We start from the raw sequence: 20,015 nt of genomic DNA on the forward strand, positions 1-20,015 counted from the left end.
CTCGCCGACGATCTGCCGCGTAATAGAGCCCCCAAGACCAGGCAGCGCTGAGGGGTGGATTGGGACTCCCTATGACCTCACGACGTCGATGACGTCGTTCCATTCGTCGCCATGGCGATGGGGAAAGCCCTGAAGGAAATCCCGTTCAGGACGGGATTTCCTGACGGGCATAGGTGCCGGCGGCGATCGGAAGGGTGGGTGGCAATCGGAAGGGAGGGGGGTATCATGTAGCTAGCGCTAGGCTAGCTGCATGATTACAAAAAAAAATTAGGTTTAAAAAACCATGCGCAGCCGTGTGGCTGCGCATAATCAAAACGCCAGGGAGGTTAAAGCCTCCTCTTCCACTACCAGGTGACCCCTTATATAGAAGCTGCCCTAGGCCCGGGCCTTTGTGGTCTTTCCAGAAGTCCAGCCCTTTGTGAAGCCCTCAGGATACATAACTCTACGTCCCATAATTTGGAAGCTGCTATAAAAATGTGCTTTGAATACTTTTGAAAAACAAAAGAAAAAAATAGTTTAAATGACAAAACTTTCTCTTATTCTATGGCTGATCCAATGAAACTGTCAGGATTTCTCCCTGCCCCCCCCCCCCCCCCCCCCACACACACACACACACACACACCTTGTGTGATATTCCAGGTTGCAGCAATGGCTGCAGACTGTCATTTGTATTTGATTTGTATTTGGACTGTTGAAAGAGAAGCTTTTGTGTCTTCAGAATGGGCTCAATGTTATTACTGAGAGATTAAATGAGAATAAATCGTAGATTTTGGCCGTATCTTGTTACGATCGCTGTATGCCGCGGCGCACAACCTCCCTCCAATTGGCAATCCCAGAATACGCGAGCGTATGAACGGCGGCCAAGAGCGGAAGAGACGCCGCGTAACACAAGAAGATGCAATTTGCTCCTGTTTGGTTGAGGGCTTGTAGAAAATATATTGCTTCTAATCTGCGGGATGGTTTGACGGAATGACAGGTGGAGATTTAAAGAGGAAGTGTAACTGAGGATTGAACTTCATCCCAATTTTTTTTAATAGATCCTCAATGGGATCTGTATGGCTGATATTGTGGTGAAACCCCTCCCACAGTGTGATGTCAGGTCCATGGTCCTGACAGTTTGCTGTGTGTGACTTCCCTCTTTGCATTGTGGGAAATAACGGCTTTTTCCATCTGCCAAGCAAGCAGCATCTCCGTCTGTGCATAGAACGCTCAGGCCCCTTTCACACTGGTGCGTTTTAGTTGCGTTGTGTTACCCATTTTTAACGCAGGGTAAATGCTAAAGCCATGAAAGTCTATGGGACATTTCATACCTGATGCATTGTGATGCACCTGGAAGTATTGCATCTGACGCAAAAGCATCAGCGCTTTTAAAGGGTGGAATAAAATATTCCCATTGAAAAACAGAGAAGGCAAGCTATGTAGCGGCCGGCACTCCCTGGAGGATTGGCCTTTAAGATGTAACAGGATGCGTTGTAACCTCAATCCCATGAGAACCTGATCTGCGTGCTCAGGATGACCCAATGCAGCATTGTAACTTGTCAAAAGTAGAAAAGTGAAAAACATCCGGCACTGCAGCGATTACACATTGCGTTTATTCCAGACTGTGCTCAAGTGGAATGCATACAGCAAACAGTACAATATGAGGAACAGTACAGTCCAACCATGGGTGTGTTGAGTGGCAGTGGGCGCAGAGTGTAGTTCGGGCAGCCTAACGGCCGTTTCGCATGGCGGTGCTTCTTCTGAGGCTCGTCCACGGTGGACGAGCCTCAGAAGAAGCACCGCCCTGCGAAACGGCCGTTAGGCTGCCCGAACTACACCCTGCGCCCACTGCCACTCAACACACCCATGGTTGGACTGTACTGTTCCTCATATTGTACTGTTTGCTGTATGCATTCCACTTGAGCACAGTCTGGAATAAACGCAATGCGTAATCGCTGCAGTGCCGGATGTTTTTCACTTTTCTACTTTTGACAAGATAAAATATTCCCAGATGTGCAAATCGGGGAAAAAAATCATTGAAGGGAATAACACCTATAGGAAAATTTCATTAAATGAGAGATGGAGGGGGTCGCATCTTCTTTTCATGTTCAGGGCGAAACACGCTTTTAACATAAGATACACTCAACCTCCTCCTCACCACCGTAATCAGTGCCCTAAGTTTAGTTTGATTTACACCAGATTTATACCATTGTATTTGGGACTGCCCCCAAACAGCTGGATTCTGGAATGAGATCTCTGCCTTCCTGAATATTGTATGTAGAAAGCAGAAATTAAAGGAAAAAAGTAGGAGGAGCGCTCCGTAGTGTATTAAAACTTATAATAAAAAGTCACGTAAGAATTAAAAACCACTTACTATAAAGTGATGAAAAGCAAGCATCTCTTGGGTAAACACCCAAACAAATGACCCTGGATGGCAACCTGCTCCTCCTCTGTGGCCGGCAGTGGGGGTGGTCCTGGGTGGTAATGGACCGTCGGAGCCTTTCCTCTGTTCAATGTGTGCAGTAACTTCGCGACGGCGTGGATACCAAAGGTAACCAAAGGCCTTATGTAAGATTTGTTCACGGCGGATCTGTGTAATATTTCAAATTCTTGTAACATCTTGAGTACAGTGAGTCATTGTCATTGTTCTTGACTGTTTTTCTTGGCCTGTTTAAAATTGAAAAACACAATAAAATTCTGATTTAAAAAAAAAAAAAAAGCATCAGCGCATTATGGGTCAACATGTGCAGCAACATACGCTGATCAAAAGTCAGATATATAAAAATGTAGCACGTTGCAGTAGCATGTTTTGTCAATACACTTTCTTGCAATGCATATTTCCGCCACAGGAAGTGAGCGCTAGAGAGCCGCTCTTATAGTTTGGCTTTCTGCCAAAAGTTACATTACCGCCAGTATCTCTAAAGCCTGTGTTTAGCAGTGTGGTGCGATCATCCGAACGCACCGCATCTAAACGCTGGTTGCTGGTGTGAAACCGGCCTCAGTAATAAACATTTTGCACAGGTCACCTGGCAGGACTAAAGATGTCACCACCAGTGATAAATCTCAGAATGTAAATCAGGGAGAGGAAAGATTTTACAATGGGCAAACACTGACTAAATTATCTATAAATTAATATTGTAAAAAATAAGCCATTGTATTCATCATGTTATTTTCTCTACAGGTCCTCTTTAAAAGAATGTGTATCCAGCATATAAGATATTTCATGTTTTCTGTCGCCTGCAGATATCCGTGAGACAGCGTTTGTCTACGCCATAACGGCCGCCGGCGTCATCCACACGGTGACCCAAGCCTGCAGCATGGGGGAGCTGATGCAGTGCGGATGCGAGGTGACACGAAACTGGGGCCCCCCGTCCCCGCTGGCAATTGGCCCTGGAGCTGATGGCTCCGCCTGGGAATGGGGAGGCTGCGGAGATGACGTGGAGTTCGGATACGAGAAGTCACGCCAGTTCATGGATGCCAAACGCAAGAAGGGGAAGAGCGACATAAGGACCCTAATAGATCTTCATAACAACGAGGCGGGACGTCTGGTAAGGAAAAAGAAAAAGTTATCGTGCGTAGGGATGGCATAAAAGAGGCTAATAATTCTGGCTTGCCTGCAAATATAATGCAAAATAAGTGCAGCTTGGAACAGGGCAAATCAAAAGGTACTTCCTGTGGATTTCAATTTGTCCAATTCAAAGCTGTGTTTAATTTGAATTAAAGTGGACCTGAACTCTTGTGCAGCACACAATGAAAAGTCTTTATTCCACACAGAGTTGCTGAAGAAATTCACTTCTTTGTGTTTGTTTAGGCAGATCAGTGGCGACTTTGGCTGAAGTCGTGTGCAACTGCGCATGGACGGCCCTTCCAGGCACCTGGCTTGATCACACGCCCATCGACGCAAGTGTCTTGCGCATGCACGGTTCAGTTTTTTGAAAGCCGCGCATGCCGCCACATGGAGCCACCAGCGGGAACAGCAGGACAGCCAGTCTGCGTCTACAAAGCAAATACACATGGCAGCCTCCATATCTTTCTCACTTCAAATGTGCTTTAGCTCTCACAGATAACTAATTAGGTGGGCACAGAGATTCGAGAGAGCGCAAAACAGTGCAGGGAAATTTGGACGCACCATGCGCTGCCATAGGCCGTAATGTGAATTCCAGCTATAGTGGAGCTCAGACAATAATTTGGCGCCATCGAAAGAATGTACCCAAATTACTATAAAAACAGCGTAATTTGTCCTCCAGCAATAGTGTATCTCCACCTGCCCCTCTCAGGCTTCCTTCACTGAGAGGGGGTGAGGCGGAGATACGCACTGACAGACACGTGTAGAGGCAGAGCTGCAGCTCATAGCTCTGCCTCACACGGAAGCTCACAGAACAGCAAAATCCACGACCAAGAAAGTCGTGGATTTTGCAAGGGGAATTTGGGGGGATTTAGCTAGATTTCAGCTGCGGGTAAGCTGCGTTTTAGTTAGGACAATAACGTTGAACAGCTTTTTGCAATAAAAAGCCATATTTTACGAGACTTCAGTGTTTCTTAACCTCCTTAGCGGTAACCCCGTGTGTGACACGGGGTAAGCCGCCGGAGGGTGCCGCTCAGGCCCTGCTGGGCCGATTTACTTAATTTTTTTTTTGCTGGACGCAGCTAGCACTTTGCTAGCTGCGCCAGCACCCCGATCGCCGCCGCCGCGCGCCCGATCGCCGCTATCCGGTGCGGCGCGCGCCCCCCCCCCCCCAGACCCCGAGCGCTGCCTGGCCAATCAGTGCCAGGCAGCGCCGAGGGGTGGATCGGGTCTCCCAATGACGTCCCGACGTCGCTGACGTCGGTGACGTCATTCCGCCCCGTCGCCATGGCGACGGGGGAAGCCCTCCAGGAAATCCCGTTCTTTGAACGGGATTTCCTGATCGCCTATCGCCGGAGGCGATCGGCGGGGCTGGGGGGATGCCGCTGAGCAGCGGCTATCATGTGATTTAAAAAAAAAATAATTAAAAAAAAACTGCTGCGCTGCCCCCTGGCGGTATTTTTCATACCGCCAAGGGGGTTAAACAACTTTTGTTGTTATGTCCTCGGAGTCTTTCTATGACTAATACCGAAACACAAGCAGCTAACTTTTAGAGGGGCATTTTTTTTTTATTTATTTTTTTTTACAATGTACAAATTACACATTTTTCTCCTTTTGAAAGCGCAATCAAAGTACACTTGATGGAATTCTCGTTTTTATATAATGACCTGTCTCCACTGCCACCATTTTACCATTTGATTGGGTTGACCCTTTAAACCCGAGCATTCCAATATACTGAAGATATACATACTATCCTGCTCTCCCCGTACCTATATGCATTTCACCCTCCTTGATTTGGCGCATTCCTCTGTCAAACGCTGTCAAAATATGTGATGTCACGCTGATGGGCGGGCATATTTGTTAGGTACTAGCAGACAGCTATGTTAGGTATTTAGCTTGTTGTGTTGTGATGTACTTTATACATTCTAAAATAGAAACTTTAGCCGCTCGTATCGCTTTTCAGTGTGCACTGCATGCCCCAGCCATGATTAATCTCTTATCACATATCAGCGCTGCAGGAGGAGTTCCATGGAGTCACTCAGCTACTTAAAGAGGAACTGTAGTGGAAATAACATAATGAAAAAAATTGCTTATTTTGTTTTACAATATTCATTTATAGATTATTTAGTCAGTGTTTGCTCATTGTAAAAGCTTTCCTCGCTCTGATTTACAGTCTGACATTTATCCCTGGTGGTGACATCTTTAGTTCTGCCAGGTGATCTGTACGGAATGTTCGTTACTGAGAGTTCTATACACAAAGATATACTGCTCGCTTGCAGTTGAAAAAAAAAGCAGTTATTTCCCACAATGCAATGGGGTCCACAGGGAGGAAACTGTCAGGACCATGGTTTCACCACAATATCAGCCACACAAACCCCCCCTTGATGATCTATTTGAGAAAAGGTAAAGATTTTCTCGTGGGAAACGGGGTATCAGCTACTGATTGAAATGCAGTTTAATCCGTGGTTAAAGTTCCTCTCTCTGGTCTATCCAGTGTTTCCTCGGCGGGTGCGTGTGCATGTGTGCGTGCCTGCCCCTCATTACCGGCGGTCTTTATACAGCGGAGATTGGGAAAGGGGAACTGATGTTCCCCGTTCCAATCACAGTGCCTTGCATGAATGGACATGACGCCCCCAATCAAGGGCCATGTCCATTCATGATAGTGAGACCAGAGTGACGTATGCAAAAAAATAAATAAATAAATAATGCTTCCTAGAAACTCTTCATGGTGATATTAGTGCCATCTACTGGGGAAATAGTAAAAATACACCGAGGCTACATTTTAATTAAAAATGAATTAAACTCTCCACCCCATTACCAAATTCAGTAAAAAAAACAAAAAAAAATGTTTTTGTTGTTTTTAAAAATACATAAATAGTCGCCTTAAAGCGGACCCAAGCCAAACATTTTTTTAAGTCAAAATATTTAGTTGCACCACTCTGACACATACAAAGATAAATAAACACTCCTTCAAGCCTATGAGCATTTCAGTGCATGCTTTTCACCCTTTTCTTTACATAACTCGGGTTATACAGGTGGCAGCCATTAGCAATTCCTCCTTTGCTGGACACCATCTACTCCACCAGTTTGCCAGATTATTTGCCGGCAAATAATATGAATATGAAAGGAAGGGAGGGGCTTCTCCAATAAATCTAAAATATTTTATATTTGTCATCATGCAGCTGAAAAAAGGTTGCTATTTATTGTTATAATTTAGAAAATAGATTTTATTTCTGAAATCTTGTATTTTTAGTTTGGGTCCACTTTAAGGACTCAGCTTTTTTAATATGTATGTCATGTAGGTATATTACTGTTATGATAGCAAATGAGGCCTTGTAATCAGGGGCTGAATTCAAAAAACCAAGACACAGAAAAAAAGACACCTTTATTTCTAAATAATATATTGTCGCCATACATTGTACTAGAGACATCATGTAAATGTTGTGACAGCCACTTATTTTAAAACTATAGGGGATGGAATTGGAGAAATTGTGTATTTTTGTTTCTTGTATTTCCCAATAAATCTTCATAGAAGATAAAGTAATTGCTGAAAACAAGAATAACCTCCAAAAAGCCTAATTTGTGGCAAAAACAACAAGATATAGATCATTTACATATGATGCAGTGATAAAGTTATTGGCGAATGAATAGGCGGAGCGCTGACGGGGGAAAATTGCTTCCGTCCTTGAGGTGAAAACACCTGTAGGCTGAAGTGGTTCGAGCAAACCTGAAGCGAAAAACGAAAAAAATGATGACGATATAATTAATTATATAATAATAATTGTATGTGTAGTACGGATAATGCATAGAACATTGGCAGCAAAGAAAAGTCTCAAATTTTCATTTTTTAGTTGTTTTTTTTATAGCATTGTATCATTCTGTCACATTTGCGGTTTTAAACTACTCTTTTAACTTATACAACAAAGCAGAAATAATGACGCTTTGAACTTTCCTGCAGTAAAACCTTTTCTCAAGCTGTCTCTCACTGTTTCTTGGCTGTTTAAATGCTCCAGAAAACAGGACTGTATTCTACCAAGTTGGGGCAAATAGCTCAGAGAAGCTCTTTTACATAGATAATTGAAGTTTTTTTTAACTCTTCCTGGCCTGGAAATCTGTACTACACATACAACTCACTATCTCATAAGTTTATCTTCGCTTCAGGTTCTATTTAAAGTGAGGGAGACCTCTGTAATGTCTAGTCATACTCAAAGTCCTCTCTGGAGCTTCTCTGGCCATTGATATTGGCTGACGTGTCTCAGGCTGGTGGTTTTCGCCCATGAAGATAGGAAGGTGTTATAATGAAAGAGCTGGGAGAGAAGTCCTTGTGTGAATCACAAATGAATTAGCCAGGAGAGATAGAGGAGGAGATGGCAGCCTTGTTGGCCATGCTGAATTCCTGTTTCCTGGGTTGGCCGGTGTGTGCCTGCAGGGCAAGAAGACACATTCCAGGGGAGAAGCATCCAGGTTTATCTCAGCAATCTATCTCTCCCCCACCTCCGCCCTGACCTTCTCCACGTCTCCTGTCTATGCTGGTTTCTGAATGCCTCCATTTCCCTCTGTACTTCTCTCTATTTCCATGTGTCCTTTCACAATACCCAAGCAGCTCAGGGTGACCCAAAACTACTAGAAAACTATAGGGGACTAAAAGCCCTCCTACTAAAAAAAGTAACGCTCAGTGTAGTTTGCCTTCTTAAAGAGACACTTAAGCCACTTTAAAAACTTGATTTTACCTGTTATTTAGCTTAAAAGAAAATCTGTAACGAAAAAACGTCCCCTTGGGGGTACTCACCTCGGGTGGGTGAAGCCTCCGGATCCTATTGAGGCTTCCCCCGTCCTCCTCGGTCTCACGGTGGCGGTGAAAATCCTTCCGGAGCAGCGGCGATGTCAATATTTACCTCCGTGGCTCCAGCGCAGGCTCCGCACTTCCCACAGGGATAGACGGAAATAGCCGATCTCTGTCGGGCCGCTCTACTGCGCAGGCGCAAGTCTCTTGTGCCTGCGCAGTAGAGCGGACCCAACGGAGATCGGCTATTTCCGCCTATCTCCGTCAGAAGAGCCAAAACAGCGCCCCCGCAGGAGCCTGGAAAGGTAAATATTGAACAGGCTGTCATATTTGTCGCTCCAGCTTTGAAGGGCTGCAGCGAGACCCCCGTGGGACAGAGGAGGACGGGGGAAGCCTCATTAGGATCCTGAGGCTTCCCCCTCCCGAAGTGAGTACCCCCCAGGGGACGTTTTTCTCATTACAGTGTCTCTTTAAGGAATATGGCCAGTGCTAAAACGTTGCATTCCCGCAGCAGAACAAGGGTTTTATAACCTACAAATCACCAAGGCAAAAAACCGGGAAGCGCTTCCTGGTAGAGGCAGAGCTCAGCACTGTAGCTCTGCCTCTATTCGCGTCAATCCCCGCTTCTCCCCGCCTCTCTGTCTTCTTTCACTGAGAGGGGCGGGGAGAGGTGGCAATCCGTGGAGGATTGACGCGAATGGAGGCAGAGCTACAGCGCTAAGCTCTGCCTCCCCAGGCAGCAAAATCCACGACTTTGAAAGTCGTGGAAATTTGCCCCAGGATTTGGGGGTTATAAAACCCTCGTTCTGCTGCGGGAATGCGGCATTTTAGCACTGGTCATATTAACAGGTAAAATTCAGTTTTTAAAGTGGCTTCAGTGTCTCTTTAATTAAAACAGAAGGTATTTGAAATAATTCAGCTTTAATTGAGCGACTGTGGTCTCCCACAATGCATCACTACTGAATATGCTAATGATCTCAATGCAAAGTGTCCGTGCCCAGTTTTTCTCTGTGGCAGGAAATGACATCACGGATTACGTCAGAGCTTCGTTTGAGGGCAGTAAAGACCTTGCATCCAGCACTGCTTCCCGTTGAGTGCTCTGCATGTAAGCACAGGGCTTGGCTGGTAACTCTAGAGGGGTAGAACTTACCCTGGCAACTTGATAAGGAGGAGGAGGAGGTCATCAAGGGTGCCAGGGGCAAAATGATTACTAAATAGCTTACAGGGAGAGGTCATTTGGTGATGTCACCGGATCTGGCGTGAACTCTCTAAAATGCAATGAACAGTAAAGCTGTGTTATGTGCTACAATGTTCAGAGAAGAATCAAGCAACCAGGCTGCAAATCTAGTCAGACTTCAGTCAGAAACACCTGATCTGCATGCTTGTTCACGGTCTATGGCTAATGCTGGCTGGGTACACACTATGGGATTTTCTGTCCGATTTACTGTCAGATTGATTATTTCCATCATGTCCGATTTGATTTCCGATCGATCCCTGAGCATTTTCCGATCGATTTCCTATTAAAGTGAATGGAAATCGATCGGAAAATGCTAGGAAGTCGATCAGAAAGCAGATCGGACATGTTGGAAATAATCGATCTGACAGTAAATCGGCCAGAAACTCTCATAGTGTGTGCTCAGCATAAAAGTATTAGATGCAGAGGATTAGCAGGACTGCCAGGCAACTGGTATCGTTTAAAAGGAAATAAATATGGCAGCCTCCACATCTCTCTGTGGTGATGAACTGAAATCATAGCTCCCAACTGTCCCTTTTTTGGAGGGACAGTCCCTCTTTGGGAGCTCTGTCCCTCTTTCCTCCTAATTTGTCCCTCTTTCAGGACTTTGTCCCTCTTTCTATGTAAATATATGTATTTCTCTACTGAAAAAATGTGTTTGACTCTAAACTTTATTCCCATCCTTTAAATTGATATTTCTTATTTTCAAATGTTAATATGAAGGAAAATGAACCAGGATAGGAAGGACCAGTGTGGTTTCAGTTATAAAACAACATATTTTTCTTATGATCCATGACTAGGGGTGTGCTGGGGGCGTGATCAGGGGCGTGGCTTAAGTGTCTCTCTCATCTCAAACAGTTGGGAGGTATGCTGAAATGCATGCAACAGTGTGTTGCCGGGACACATGGCTGCACCGCACTTCAGTGTGGGCATCAGAGTGATGAAAAAGGAGAAAGGAAATTTGGATGCCCAATTTCAGCAAGTAGAATATTGGTAAATTTACCAAAATTCTACATTGTTAAATTGGCAATTACAATAGTAAAATATCAGTAAATAATACAGATATTTTACTACAACTAAACACTTCTCACACTTAACCCTATCTGTACCGACGCCTAACCTTAACCAACCCCCCCATGTCTAACCTTAACCCTCCCCCCCCCCCCTTTATGTCTAACCTTAACCCTCCCTCATGGCTAACCTCAAGATTCCTCCCGCCTCGGACGTCAAACCTTAAAGGGGTTCTCCGGTGCATAAAAAGAAGCTAGAACTGACACCTGGGGCTTCTATCGGCCCCCAGCAGCTGTAGTGTCCCGCGCCTTCCTCCTCCGATGCTCCGTACCCCGCCATTGTCTGACTAGACGAATAGAACTGCGGCTGTGGCCACTTGCGTGCTCGCACCCGCGCGTGTCAGCGGGAGCTTACTGCACAGACGCAGTACTAAGTTTTCTTGTACTGTACCTGCGCAGTAAGCTCCCGCTGCCGCGCAGAGGAGCGAGCACATGCACGGCCGCGCAGCCGCAGTTCTATTAGTCTAGTTAGACGAATAATTAGCCCGGAGGCGGGGAACGGCGCTTCTGAGGACGGCGTGGGACATTACAGGGGGCCGATAGAAGCCCCAGGTAAGGGTCAGTTTTAGCTTTTTTTTATGTACCGGAGAACCCCTTTAACTGCCGCAGAAAAACCTATTATTGTCAGGCGCCTCATATGCGTCCATTGAAACTATTTCTTGCTATTTGTAGCAGCATTTTTCATTGCGGGCAGCCTAGTGCCCGCTAGTTATCGGATGCCCCAAATTTCATACTTATGCTGATAGTTTCAATGGGCACTATGCCCAAACTTTTATTGATAATGGGCGTCCAAATTTCCTGCCTCCATCAGAGAGTGCCATGATGTCGCTGCAGATATCAAAATGTGTTGCATTGCTGAGATGGAGCACAACTTCACGCTAGTTACACAAATATGCGCTGGGGCTTATTCTAACAGCAGAGAAGTACTTCTTCATTATGACATTCAAAGAGTAGTGAAAATAACATAATGAATAAAATTGCTTATTTTTTTACTATACAGTGGAACCTTGGTTTGTGAACATAATTTGTACCGGAAACATTCTTGTGATCCAAAGCACTCTTATATCAAAGAAAATTTTCCCATAAGCATTAAAGAGACTCCGAGCCCCTCTCATGGGTATGCCTAGAGACTCGGGACCAGTACTGCAAAAGTACTTATAGTGAACCTCCAGACTAAACATCTACTCAGCAGCACTGAAAAGGCTTGGTGTTTCTTTAACAGTTTTATAGCATCAGAACTTTTCCTCACCCAAGCCTCATTTTTAGCTGCACAGAAGAAAACTGCCGTGGCATTTTCCCCTGATGCTGTGCAAAACATGATGGGATTTCTGATGTTGTTCTCGTTCTGCTGTTTTGGTGCAATTTTTTTTTCTTAAATTTTGAATTTCAGAATTGAAGCCTAGCGCGCACAGCTGGGAGGGGTGATCAGGACACAGGACAGTTGGAACTGTGTCTCCTGCTCCCTGTCACCTCCTTTCAACCAAAAAGATGGCTGCCCCCATGAAATCACAAACATTTGTCTGTTCTTTTAAAACAGGGTAGGTAAGAGATTATATTACCTATCTATTTTAATTAACATAAACTAATGTAACTTAATGACAGTATGTTTGTTTGGGCTGAAGTTCCCCTTTAAAGATGCACACCTTTCTGTGGCTTGAGCTCTCCTCTTTCATTTGATGCCTGAATCGCCGTTCTACACCAAATAGTTTGCATTCGATTTCAATTTAAAAATTGTGGCTGCCATCTTGGCTATGTTATAACTTCCGGGTCACCCCTGTCTTCTCTGTTAGAGAAGTGCATCACTGAATGAAGCGGGAAGAGGAAGTGACTCACATGGCCATTGCAAGAGGCTCCTCCAGAGAGGTCATAGCACGACTTTGTTGGAAGTCTTCTGGCTTAAAGAGACTCTGAAGCCTTACAAAATCTCCCTTTTTACTTACAAATCCTCTTGAGCATTATGGTAGTAGCTGAAACGCTGCTATCCCGCAGGTGAACAAGTCCTCTTTGTCCCCCAAATCCCGGGGACAAAATCCGGGGATCGCTTCCTATAAGAGGCAGAGCTTTCCGTTGTAGCTCTGCCTCAAGCGCTTCAATCTGCTCCGATCGCCGCCTCTCCCCGCCCCTCTCAGTCTTCCTTCACTGAGAGGGGCGGGAGGAGGCTGAGATCCGCGCGCAGATTGACGCGCTTGAGGCAGAGCTACAACGGAAAGCTCTGCCTCCCGGGCAGCAAAATCCACGACCAAGAAAGTAATGGATTTTACCCGGGGTTTTGGGAGACAAAGAGGACTCGTTCAGACATGGGATAGCGGCGTTTCAGCTACTACCATAATGCTCAAGAGGATTTGTAAGTAAAAAGGGAGATTTTATAAGGCTTCAGAGTCTCTTTAAAGTGAACCAGAGACAAAGCACCCTCATGTATTTTACCATATAGATCAGTGGGAACATTAGAGAAAACACCTACCCTGCTCTCTGTTTCATTCTGCACTGCACAGCTTGTTTCTTATCAGCCCTGATAAAATCCCTGACTGAGCATTCAGTCTGGCTCTGCTATAATGACCCAGCTATAATTCCTGAGCAGAGCCAGTAGGGGGCAGGCTTGGACTTGAAAGACATGAGAGAACACAGACTGAACTATAAATATTCCTGAGAAAAGCCAGACTGAATGCTCAGTGGGGGATTTTATCTGGGCTGATTAGAAGCAAACTGTGCAGTGCAGAATGAAACAGAGAGCAGGGTAGGTGTTTTCTCTAATGTTCCCACTGATATATATGGTAAAATACATGAGTTTGCTTAGTTTCTTGTTCCCTTTAAAGGCATGCCCATGAGAAATGCTCGGAGTCCCTTTAATGGAAACGCACGTGATTGTTCCACAATCCAAAAACTGTTATAATAAAATAGTATAAGCTAAACATGTAAACAAGACAACACTATAACAGAATAATTGCCATTTGTTGGCTCGTCCAAACCTTTTTTTTGTGTGGCTTTAACAAGGTACTAATCCAAAGACTGTTACTTTTGAGGATTTCATGGAAATGTGACTTTGCACAGTCTCTACATTCAGATTAAGTACAATTAACCACCCTGGCGTTCTATTAAGATCGCCAGGGCGGCTGCGGGAGGGTTTTTTTTAAATTAAAAAAAAACTATTTCATGCAGCCAACTGAAAGTTGGCTGCATGAAAGCCCACTAGAGGGCGCTCCGGAGGCGTTCTTCCGATCGCCTCCGGCGCCCAGAATAAACAAGGAAGGCCGCAATGAGCGGCCTTCCTTGTTTTGCTTACATCGTCGCCATAGCGACGAGCGGAGTGACGTCATGGACGTCAGCCGACGTCCTGACGTCAGCCGCCTCCGATCCAGCCCTTAGCGCTGGCCGGAACTTTTTGTTCCGGCTACGCTGGGCTCAGGCGGCTGGGGGGACCCTCTTTCGCCGCTGCTCGCGGCGGATCGCCGCAGAGCGGCGGCGATCGGGCAGCACACGCGGCTGGCAAAGTGCCGGCTGCGTGTGCTGCTCTTTATTTGATGAAAATCGGCCCAGCAGGGCCTGAGCGGCAGCCTCCGGCGGTGATGGACGAGCTGAGCTCGTCCATACCGCCCGGCTGGAACAATCCTGCAGCACCAAAAGGAAGAACTATCGTTGTGATGACGAGATGCATGAATACTTTTTTTTTGCTTGTTTCAAGATGTTGCTTGTATATCAAGTCAAAATTTCACAAAAATGTTTGCTTGTATTGCAAAGCGCTCTTAAACCAAGTTAGGTCTCGTTTACACTAGGTACGTTTTTGTACGCTTTTCAGAGCACATTGTGCTGTACGTTCCACAAGGTACTGATTTTCCCATGTCATTTATGTGCCTGCTTCACATCTATGCGCTGCACTGAGCTGCATTACAAAAATATAGTCTTGCATGCATTTCTGTGCGTTAAAGTGAACCTTAAGCCAGGGAAAAAAAATGAGTTTTACTCACCTGGGGCTTCTACCAGCCCCCTGCAGCAGTCCTGTGCCCTCGCAGCCACTCACTCATCCTCTGGTCCCCCGCTGCCAGCTAGTTTCGTTTTTGCCGACAGGCCCGTCAGGACTGGCCATGCGTAGCCTTTTCCGCATTCCCGACTGTAATTAACGCTATTGCGGGCCGCAACGCGTACAAAAATACGCGTTGTCGCATATCTATGCGTGCGTAATGCGGCAACGCGTATTTTTGTACGCGCTGCGGTCCGCAATAGCGCTAATTACAGTCGGGAATGCGGAAAAAGCTACGCATGGCCAGTCCTGACGGGCCTGTCGGCAAAAACGAAACTAGCTGGCAGCGGGGGACCAGAGGATGAGTGAGTGGCTGCGAGGGCACAGGACTGCTGCAGGGGGCTGGTAGAAGCCCCAGGTGAGTAAAACTCATTTTTTTTTTCCTGGCTTAAGTGTCCCTTTAAGCTGTAAAGCGCACACTGAATGCAAGTGAATGGGTGCGCTTTTTTAGCGCATGCGTTTTTTACCCTTAAATGAAAAAAAAAATCACATTTTTATCTGAAAACAAATCTTTATTGACCACTGCTACAAAAAATGCCTTAAAGAAAGTGAACCGCAACACACTGAAACGCGCAGCTTTTTTCTATCATGCGCTTTTACGCGTTTCTCAACGCACACAATGTGAGAGAGGCCTAACTCTCAATCCAAGGTTTTACTGTAGTCATTTATGTATTATTTAGTCACTGTTTGCCCATTGTAAAATCTTTCCTCTCCCTGACCCTGTTTCACATTCTGAAATGTATCTTTAGTTCTGCCAGGTGATCTGTACAGAATGTTCGTTACTAAGGGCTCGTTCCCACTGTTGCGACGCGATTTCGGCCGCATTCCGACGCTTGTAAAAACGCATGCGGATGCGTTTCCGCATGCGTTTTTACCCGCGATTTCGCATGCGATTTCGCATGGCAGGGTGCCATGCGAAATTAACCATGACACTGCCAGGGCTAAATAAAATTGAAAAAGGTGCGAAATCGCACGCGAAATCGCGGGTAAAAACGCATGTAACAAACGCATGCGTTTTTACTATTAAATACATTAGCGGCGATTCGCACGGATTCCCGACGCAGGCGAAATCGTTGGCTCTTTTGTGCGTTTTTTTACCGCTGAAAAAAACGCACCTCAACAACGCTACAGTGGAAACAGGCCCATCCACTTGCATTACATGTGCGGATCTGCATGCGTTGGACGCATGCAGATTCGCGATAGTGGGAACGAGCCCTAAGAGTTCTATGCACACAGGGATATTCTGGTTGCTTAGCAGTTGGAAAAAAGCCATTATTTACCACAATGCCAAAAGTTTCACAGACAGTACACTGTCAGGACCATGGTCATGACATCACACTGGGGAAGGGGTTTCACCACAATACCAGCCTTACAGAGCCCCCTAATGGTCCGTTTGAGAAAAGGTAAAGATTTCTTGTGGGAAAGGGTGTATCAGCTACTAATTGGGAAGAAGTTCAATACTTGGTTACAGTTCCTCTTTAACACGTAGGGAAACAGTTAGGAAAGAGGAAGTAAATTGTGAACTGAAAAATAATCTTTCACTTTCCACTTTTAGAAAACAACAACAACAAATAACATTTGTAAAGCGCTTTTCTCCCGTGGGACTCAAAGCGCATAAGCATGGCTCCGACCATCGTGGTACAGAGGAAGAATTTTATAAGTCTGGAAATGCCAGGCTAAACAGGTGGCTTTTCAGTCTGGATTTGAATAGCTCCAGGGATGGTGCTGTCTTTACTGGGTGTGGCAGGGAGTTCCAAAGAGTAGGGGCAGCATGACAGAAGGCTCTATCTCCAAATTTTTTGAGGTGCACTCTGGGAGTGACCAAGTTTATAGAACTTGCTGATCTGAGATTGTGAGAGGTGTGGTGCAGCTTTAGCAAGTCCTTCATGTATCCAGGGCCCAGATTGTGCAGGGATTTGAATGTCAGCAGTGCAATCTTGAAGAGTATTCTCCATTCTACTGGTAGCCAGTGCAGTGAGCAAAGGATCGGTGTAATGTGACAGTGGCGAGGCTGGTTTGTTAGCAATCTGGCAGCAGCATTCTGCACTAATTGCAGGCGACGCAGGTCCTTTTTAGGGAGGCCAGCATAAAGGGCATTGCAGTAGTCCAGCCGTCATGTGATGAAGGCGTGGACTAGGGATGTGATGAAGGCGTGAAAAGCCTCTCAAACTCTCACAACTGCTCACTGCTGCCTGGTAACTGCTTGCTGAGCACACAGTTCAACAGTCCATAGAAAAGAGGCCCTAAGGCTCGTTTGGACGTCAAATCGGGCGTGTACAGTCGGTCGTTCAGCTGATAAGATGGGTTTTGACGGATCCGCTTGGCGGATCCTTCAAATCCAGTCTTATCAGCTGAACTGACCGACCGTACACACGCCCGATTTGACGTCCAAACGACCGGTTGTTTGGAAAAATCTGAGTTGTGTATGTACCTTTAGGCCTGGAACCCACTGAAAACCGCAAACGCAAAACGCAACCGCTAGCGTTTTGTCTGAGCGGTTTGCAAGCGGATTCATGCGTGTTTTTGGTTGTGTTTTGCAACAGTGTATTTTTTTCCCCAGCGGGTGCCTAGCGTTTTGCGTTTTGCGTTTTTACCCTGATTGGTCCTGTGAATTATTTTTCATTTTGTTACAGTGTGCTGAACCGCAAAACGCTAGCAAAACCGCTCAGTTTAGGTTTTGCTGAGCGTTTCTGCTAGCGTTTCAATACTTTACATTGAAGCGCTAACGCTCCCAAAATGCTGCAGGTCCTGCGTTTGTGTTTCTGGGAAACGCAAACGCTCCTGTGGAAGTTGCCCCATCCATTAACATTAGCCCAGCGTTTTGGCAAACTGCTAGCGTATCGCAACGCTGCCAAAACGCTGCCAAAAGCGCTCCTGTGGGTTCCAGCCCTCAGGGTGTAATCTGCAAATGAAAGGCGCTGGTGGCCGGCAGACGGCAGGCTGCTATGTTAAGCTGTCCATCTGAAAGTCATTCTTTGCAGGATTTTACTTCAAACCTTCTTGAATGTGCTGTATCGCCCCCCAGTGGACAGATGATTCTTTTGCTAGTAAATGATCTGCACAGAAATGATCAATGAACAGTTAGTTTTTTCAACTTGATGCAAATCTTGCTGCGATTTGTACAAATCTTAAAATCTGACCAATCTAAAACCCAATAAAAATGATTGAAACAAAATCTGACCAATCAGGTTAAACTGTTACCAGTTTGGAGTCATGGCAACAATATAGCGGGGGAAAAATTGCTATGAGGCTGCATTTCCACTTGTGGGGTGCGAATCGCCGCGGTAAAAATTCGAATGCGGATGCGAATTTTCATGCGAATTCGCATGGATGACGATGTATGCGAATTTAACCATGGCAGTGCTGGTGCGCTTTTCCATTGTTTCTATGCGAATTTTCATGCATTCGCATGAAAATTCGCATACCCAAACCGCATGCGTATTTCCTATTAAATACATTGTATGCGATTCGCATAGCGGTATGCGATATGCGAATTCTGATGGTTCTGCCATGCAAATTTTTTCTGCACAGAAAAACGCAAAGGAATCCTGACAAGTGGGAACAGTCCCATTCACTTGTATTGTTATGCGAATTTGCATGTGAAAAACGCATGCGAATTCGCGATAGTGGAAATGGGCCCTTAATCTCTAATTCGCAACTTTTGCAGACGTGGAAGAGGGACAGTTTCCCAGCTATTCCCCATAGTAGCAATTTGCAATTCACAAGTAAGTGCTCGTTTCCACTATTGCGGTGCAGAATCGCCTGGATTCCACCGCTGTTGAAATTGCATGAAATAGCATGCGGATGCGAATTTTTGCGCGTTTTTGCCGCGAATTCGCATAGGTGATGGTATATGCGAATTTAACCATGTCACTGCCTGTTTGAAGTTACATTGGTACCTATGCGAATTCGCATGAAAATTCGCATACCATAGCCGCATGCGAATTTCCTATTAACCATTTACCGCCATCCTAACGTATTAAAACGTCATGCTTACCTCTATTAACAGCAACATGACGTTTTAATACGTCGCGCATTCCCGCCGCTGCTACCGCCGTGTGTCCGCCGCTACCGCCGCCATTACCGTCGGGATCCCGTGCTGGGCGATTGGGGAAGAGGACTGAACAGTCCTCTACCCAATCGCAGTGCCTGGAGTGAATGGACGTGACCGCGAACAGCGGCTACGTCCATTCACATAAACAGGAAATGTAACAGTTTAATAAAGTGTGTAAAAAAAAAAAAAAAAAAAAGTGAACACGTCCTATGAGTGTTCACCAGCGCCATCTTGTGGCCAAAAAGTATATTACACTTACAAAATACATACATTTTCAAGTATATACACATCATTAATAAAATTACACTTCCAACCCTCCCCCCCAAAAAAAACACTTGTAAAAAAAAAATCAGCTTAAAAAAAATAAATAAATAGTTGCCTTAGGGACTCAGCTTTTTTTATTCTATATTTTATGGGGGGAAATTAATTTTAATTTATTACATAGGGGCTTGTAATTATGGCCAGAACAAACAGAAAAATAACCACTTATATTTCAAAATAATATACTGTCGCCATACATTGTGGTAGGGACATAATCTAAACGGTTTAATTATCGGGACCACTGGGCAAATAAAATGTGTTTGTTTTATCCACAGGAGAATGTTTAATTTTAAAACTATAAAGGCTGAACACTGAGAAATAATGATTTTTTTTCTTTTTTTTTCTGTTTTTCTCATTAAAATGCATTTAGAATAAAAAAATTCTTAGCAAAATGTACTATCCACAGAAAGCCTAATTGGTGGCGAAAAAAACGAGGTATAGATCATTTTCTTGTGATAAGTAGTAATAAAGTTATTAGGGAATAAAAGGGAGGAGCGCTGACAACTGAAAATTGCTCTGGTCCGTTAGGATAAAAACCCTTGGGGGTGAACTGGTTAAATACATTAGCAGCGATTCGCATGCATTCCACTCGCAGGCGAATTCGTTGGCTCTTTTGTGCGTTTTTTTACCGCTGAAAAAAACGCACCTCAACAACGCTACAGTGTAAACAGGCCCATCCACTTGCATTACATGTGCGAATCCGCATGCGTTGGACGCATGCGGATTCGCGATAGTGGAAACGAGCCCTAAGACACATGCAGTCCAGGGATTTGTCTGTGACAAGCAGCAAAAAAACAGACACTGATTATTCACTGATTATTCACACATAACGTGTTGTCATTATATTTCAGTGTGGTTAAATGATCCAAAAATAAGGTCCTGATTTACACATTACTGATTTATGAATAACTTACCCTTCCATCTGAATCACTGACTCAGAGCCAGTATGCAGATCAGCTGACCTGACTCCACTGGCTGCATGCTTGTTCCAGGT

At 45.1% G+C, this 20,015-nt stretch overlaps 1 protein-coding gene across 6 annotated transcripts in view; it reads left to right on the forward strand.

Annotated features, from left to right (window-relative positions):
• WNT6 (Wnt family member 6) overlaps positions 1 to 20,015 on the forward strand; it is a 155,169-nt gene that overhangs the window by 129,659 nt on the left and 5,495 nt on the right. For all 6 annotated transcript variants that reach the window (XM_068245987.1, XM_068245989.1, XM_068245988.1 and 3 more), the window contains one exon: positions 3,223 to 3,527. In XM_068245987.1, coding sequence (XP_068102088.1) covers positions 3,223 to 3,527 — 305 coding nt within the window. The remainder of the gene's footprint in view (positions 1 to 3,222; positions 3,528 to 20,015) is intronic.

The sequence above is a fragment of the Hyperolius riggenbachi genome, chromosome 7 (genome assembly GCF_040937935.1).
Source record: "Hyperolius riggenbachi isolate aHypRig1 chromosome 7, aHypRig1.pri, whole genome shotgun sequence".
Taxonomy (NCBI): domain Eukaryota; kingdom Metazoa; phylum Chordata; class Amphibia; order Anura; family Hyperoliidae; genus Hyperolius; species Hyperolius riggenbachi.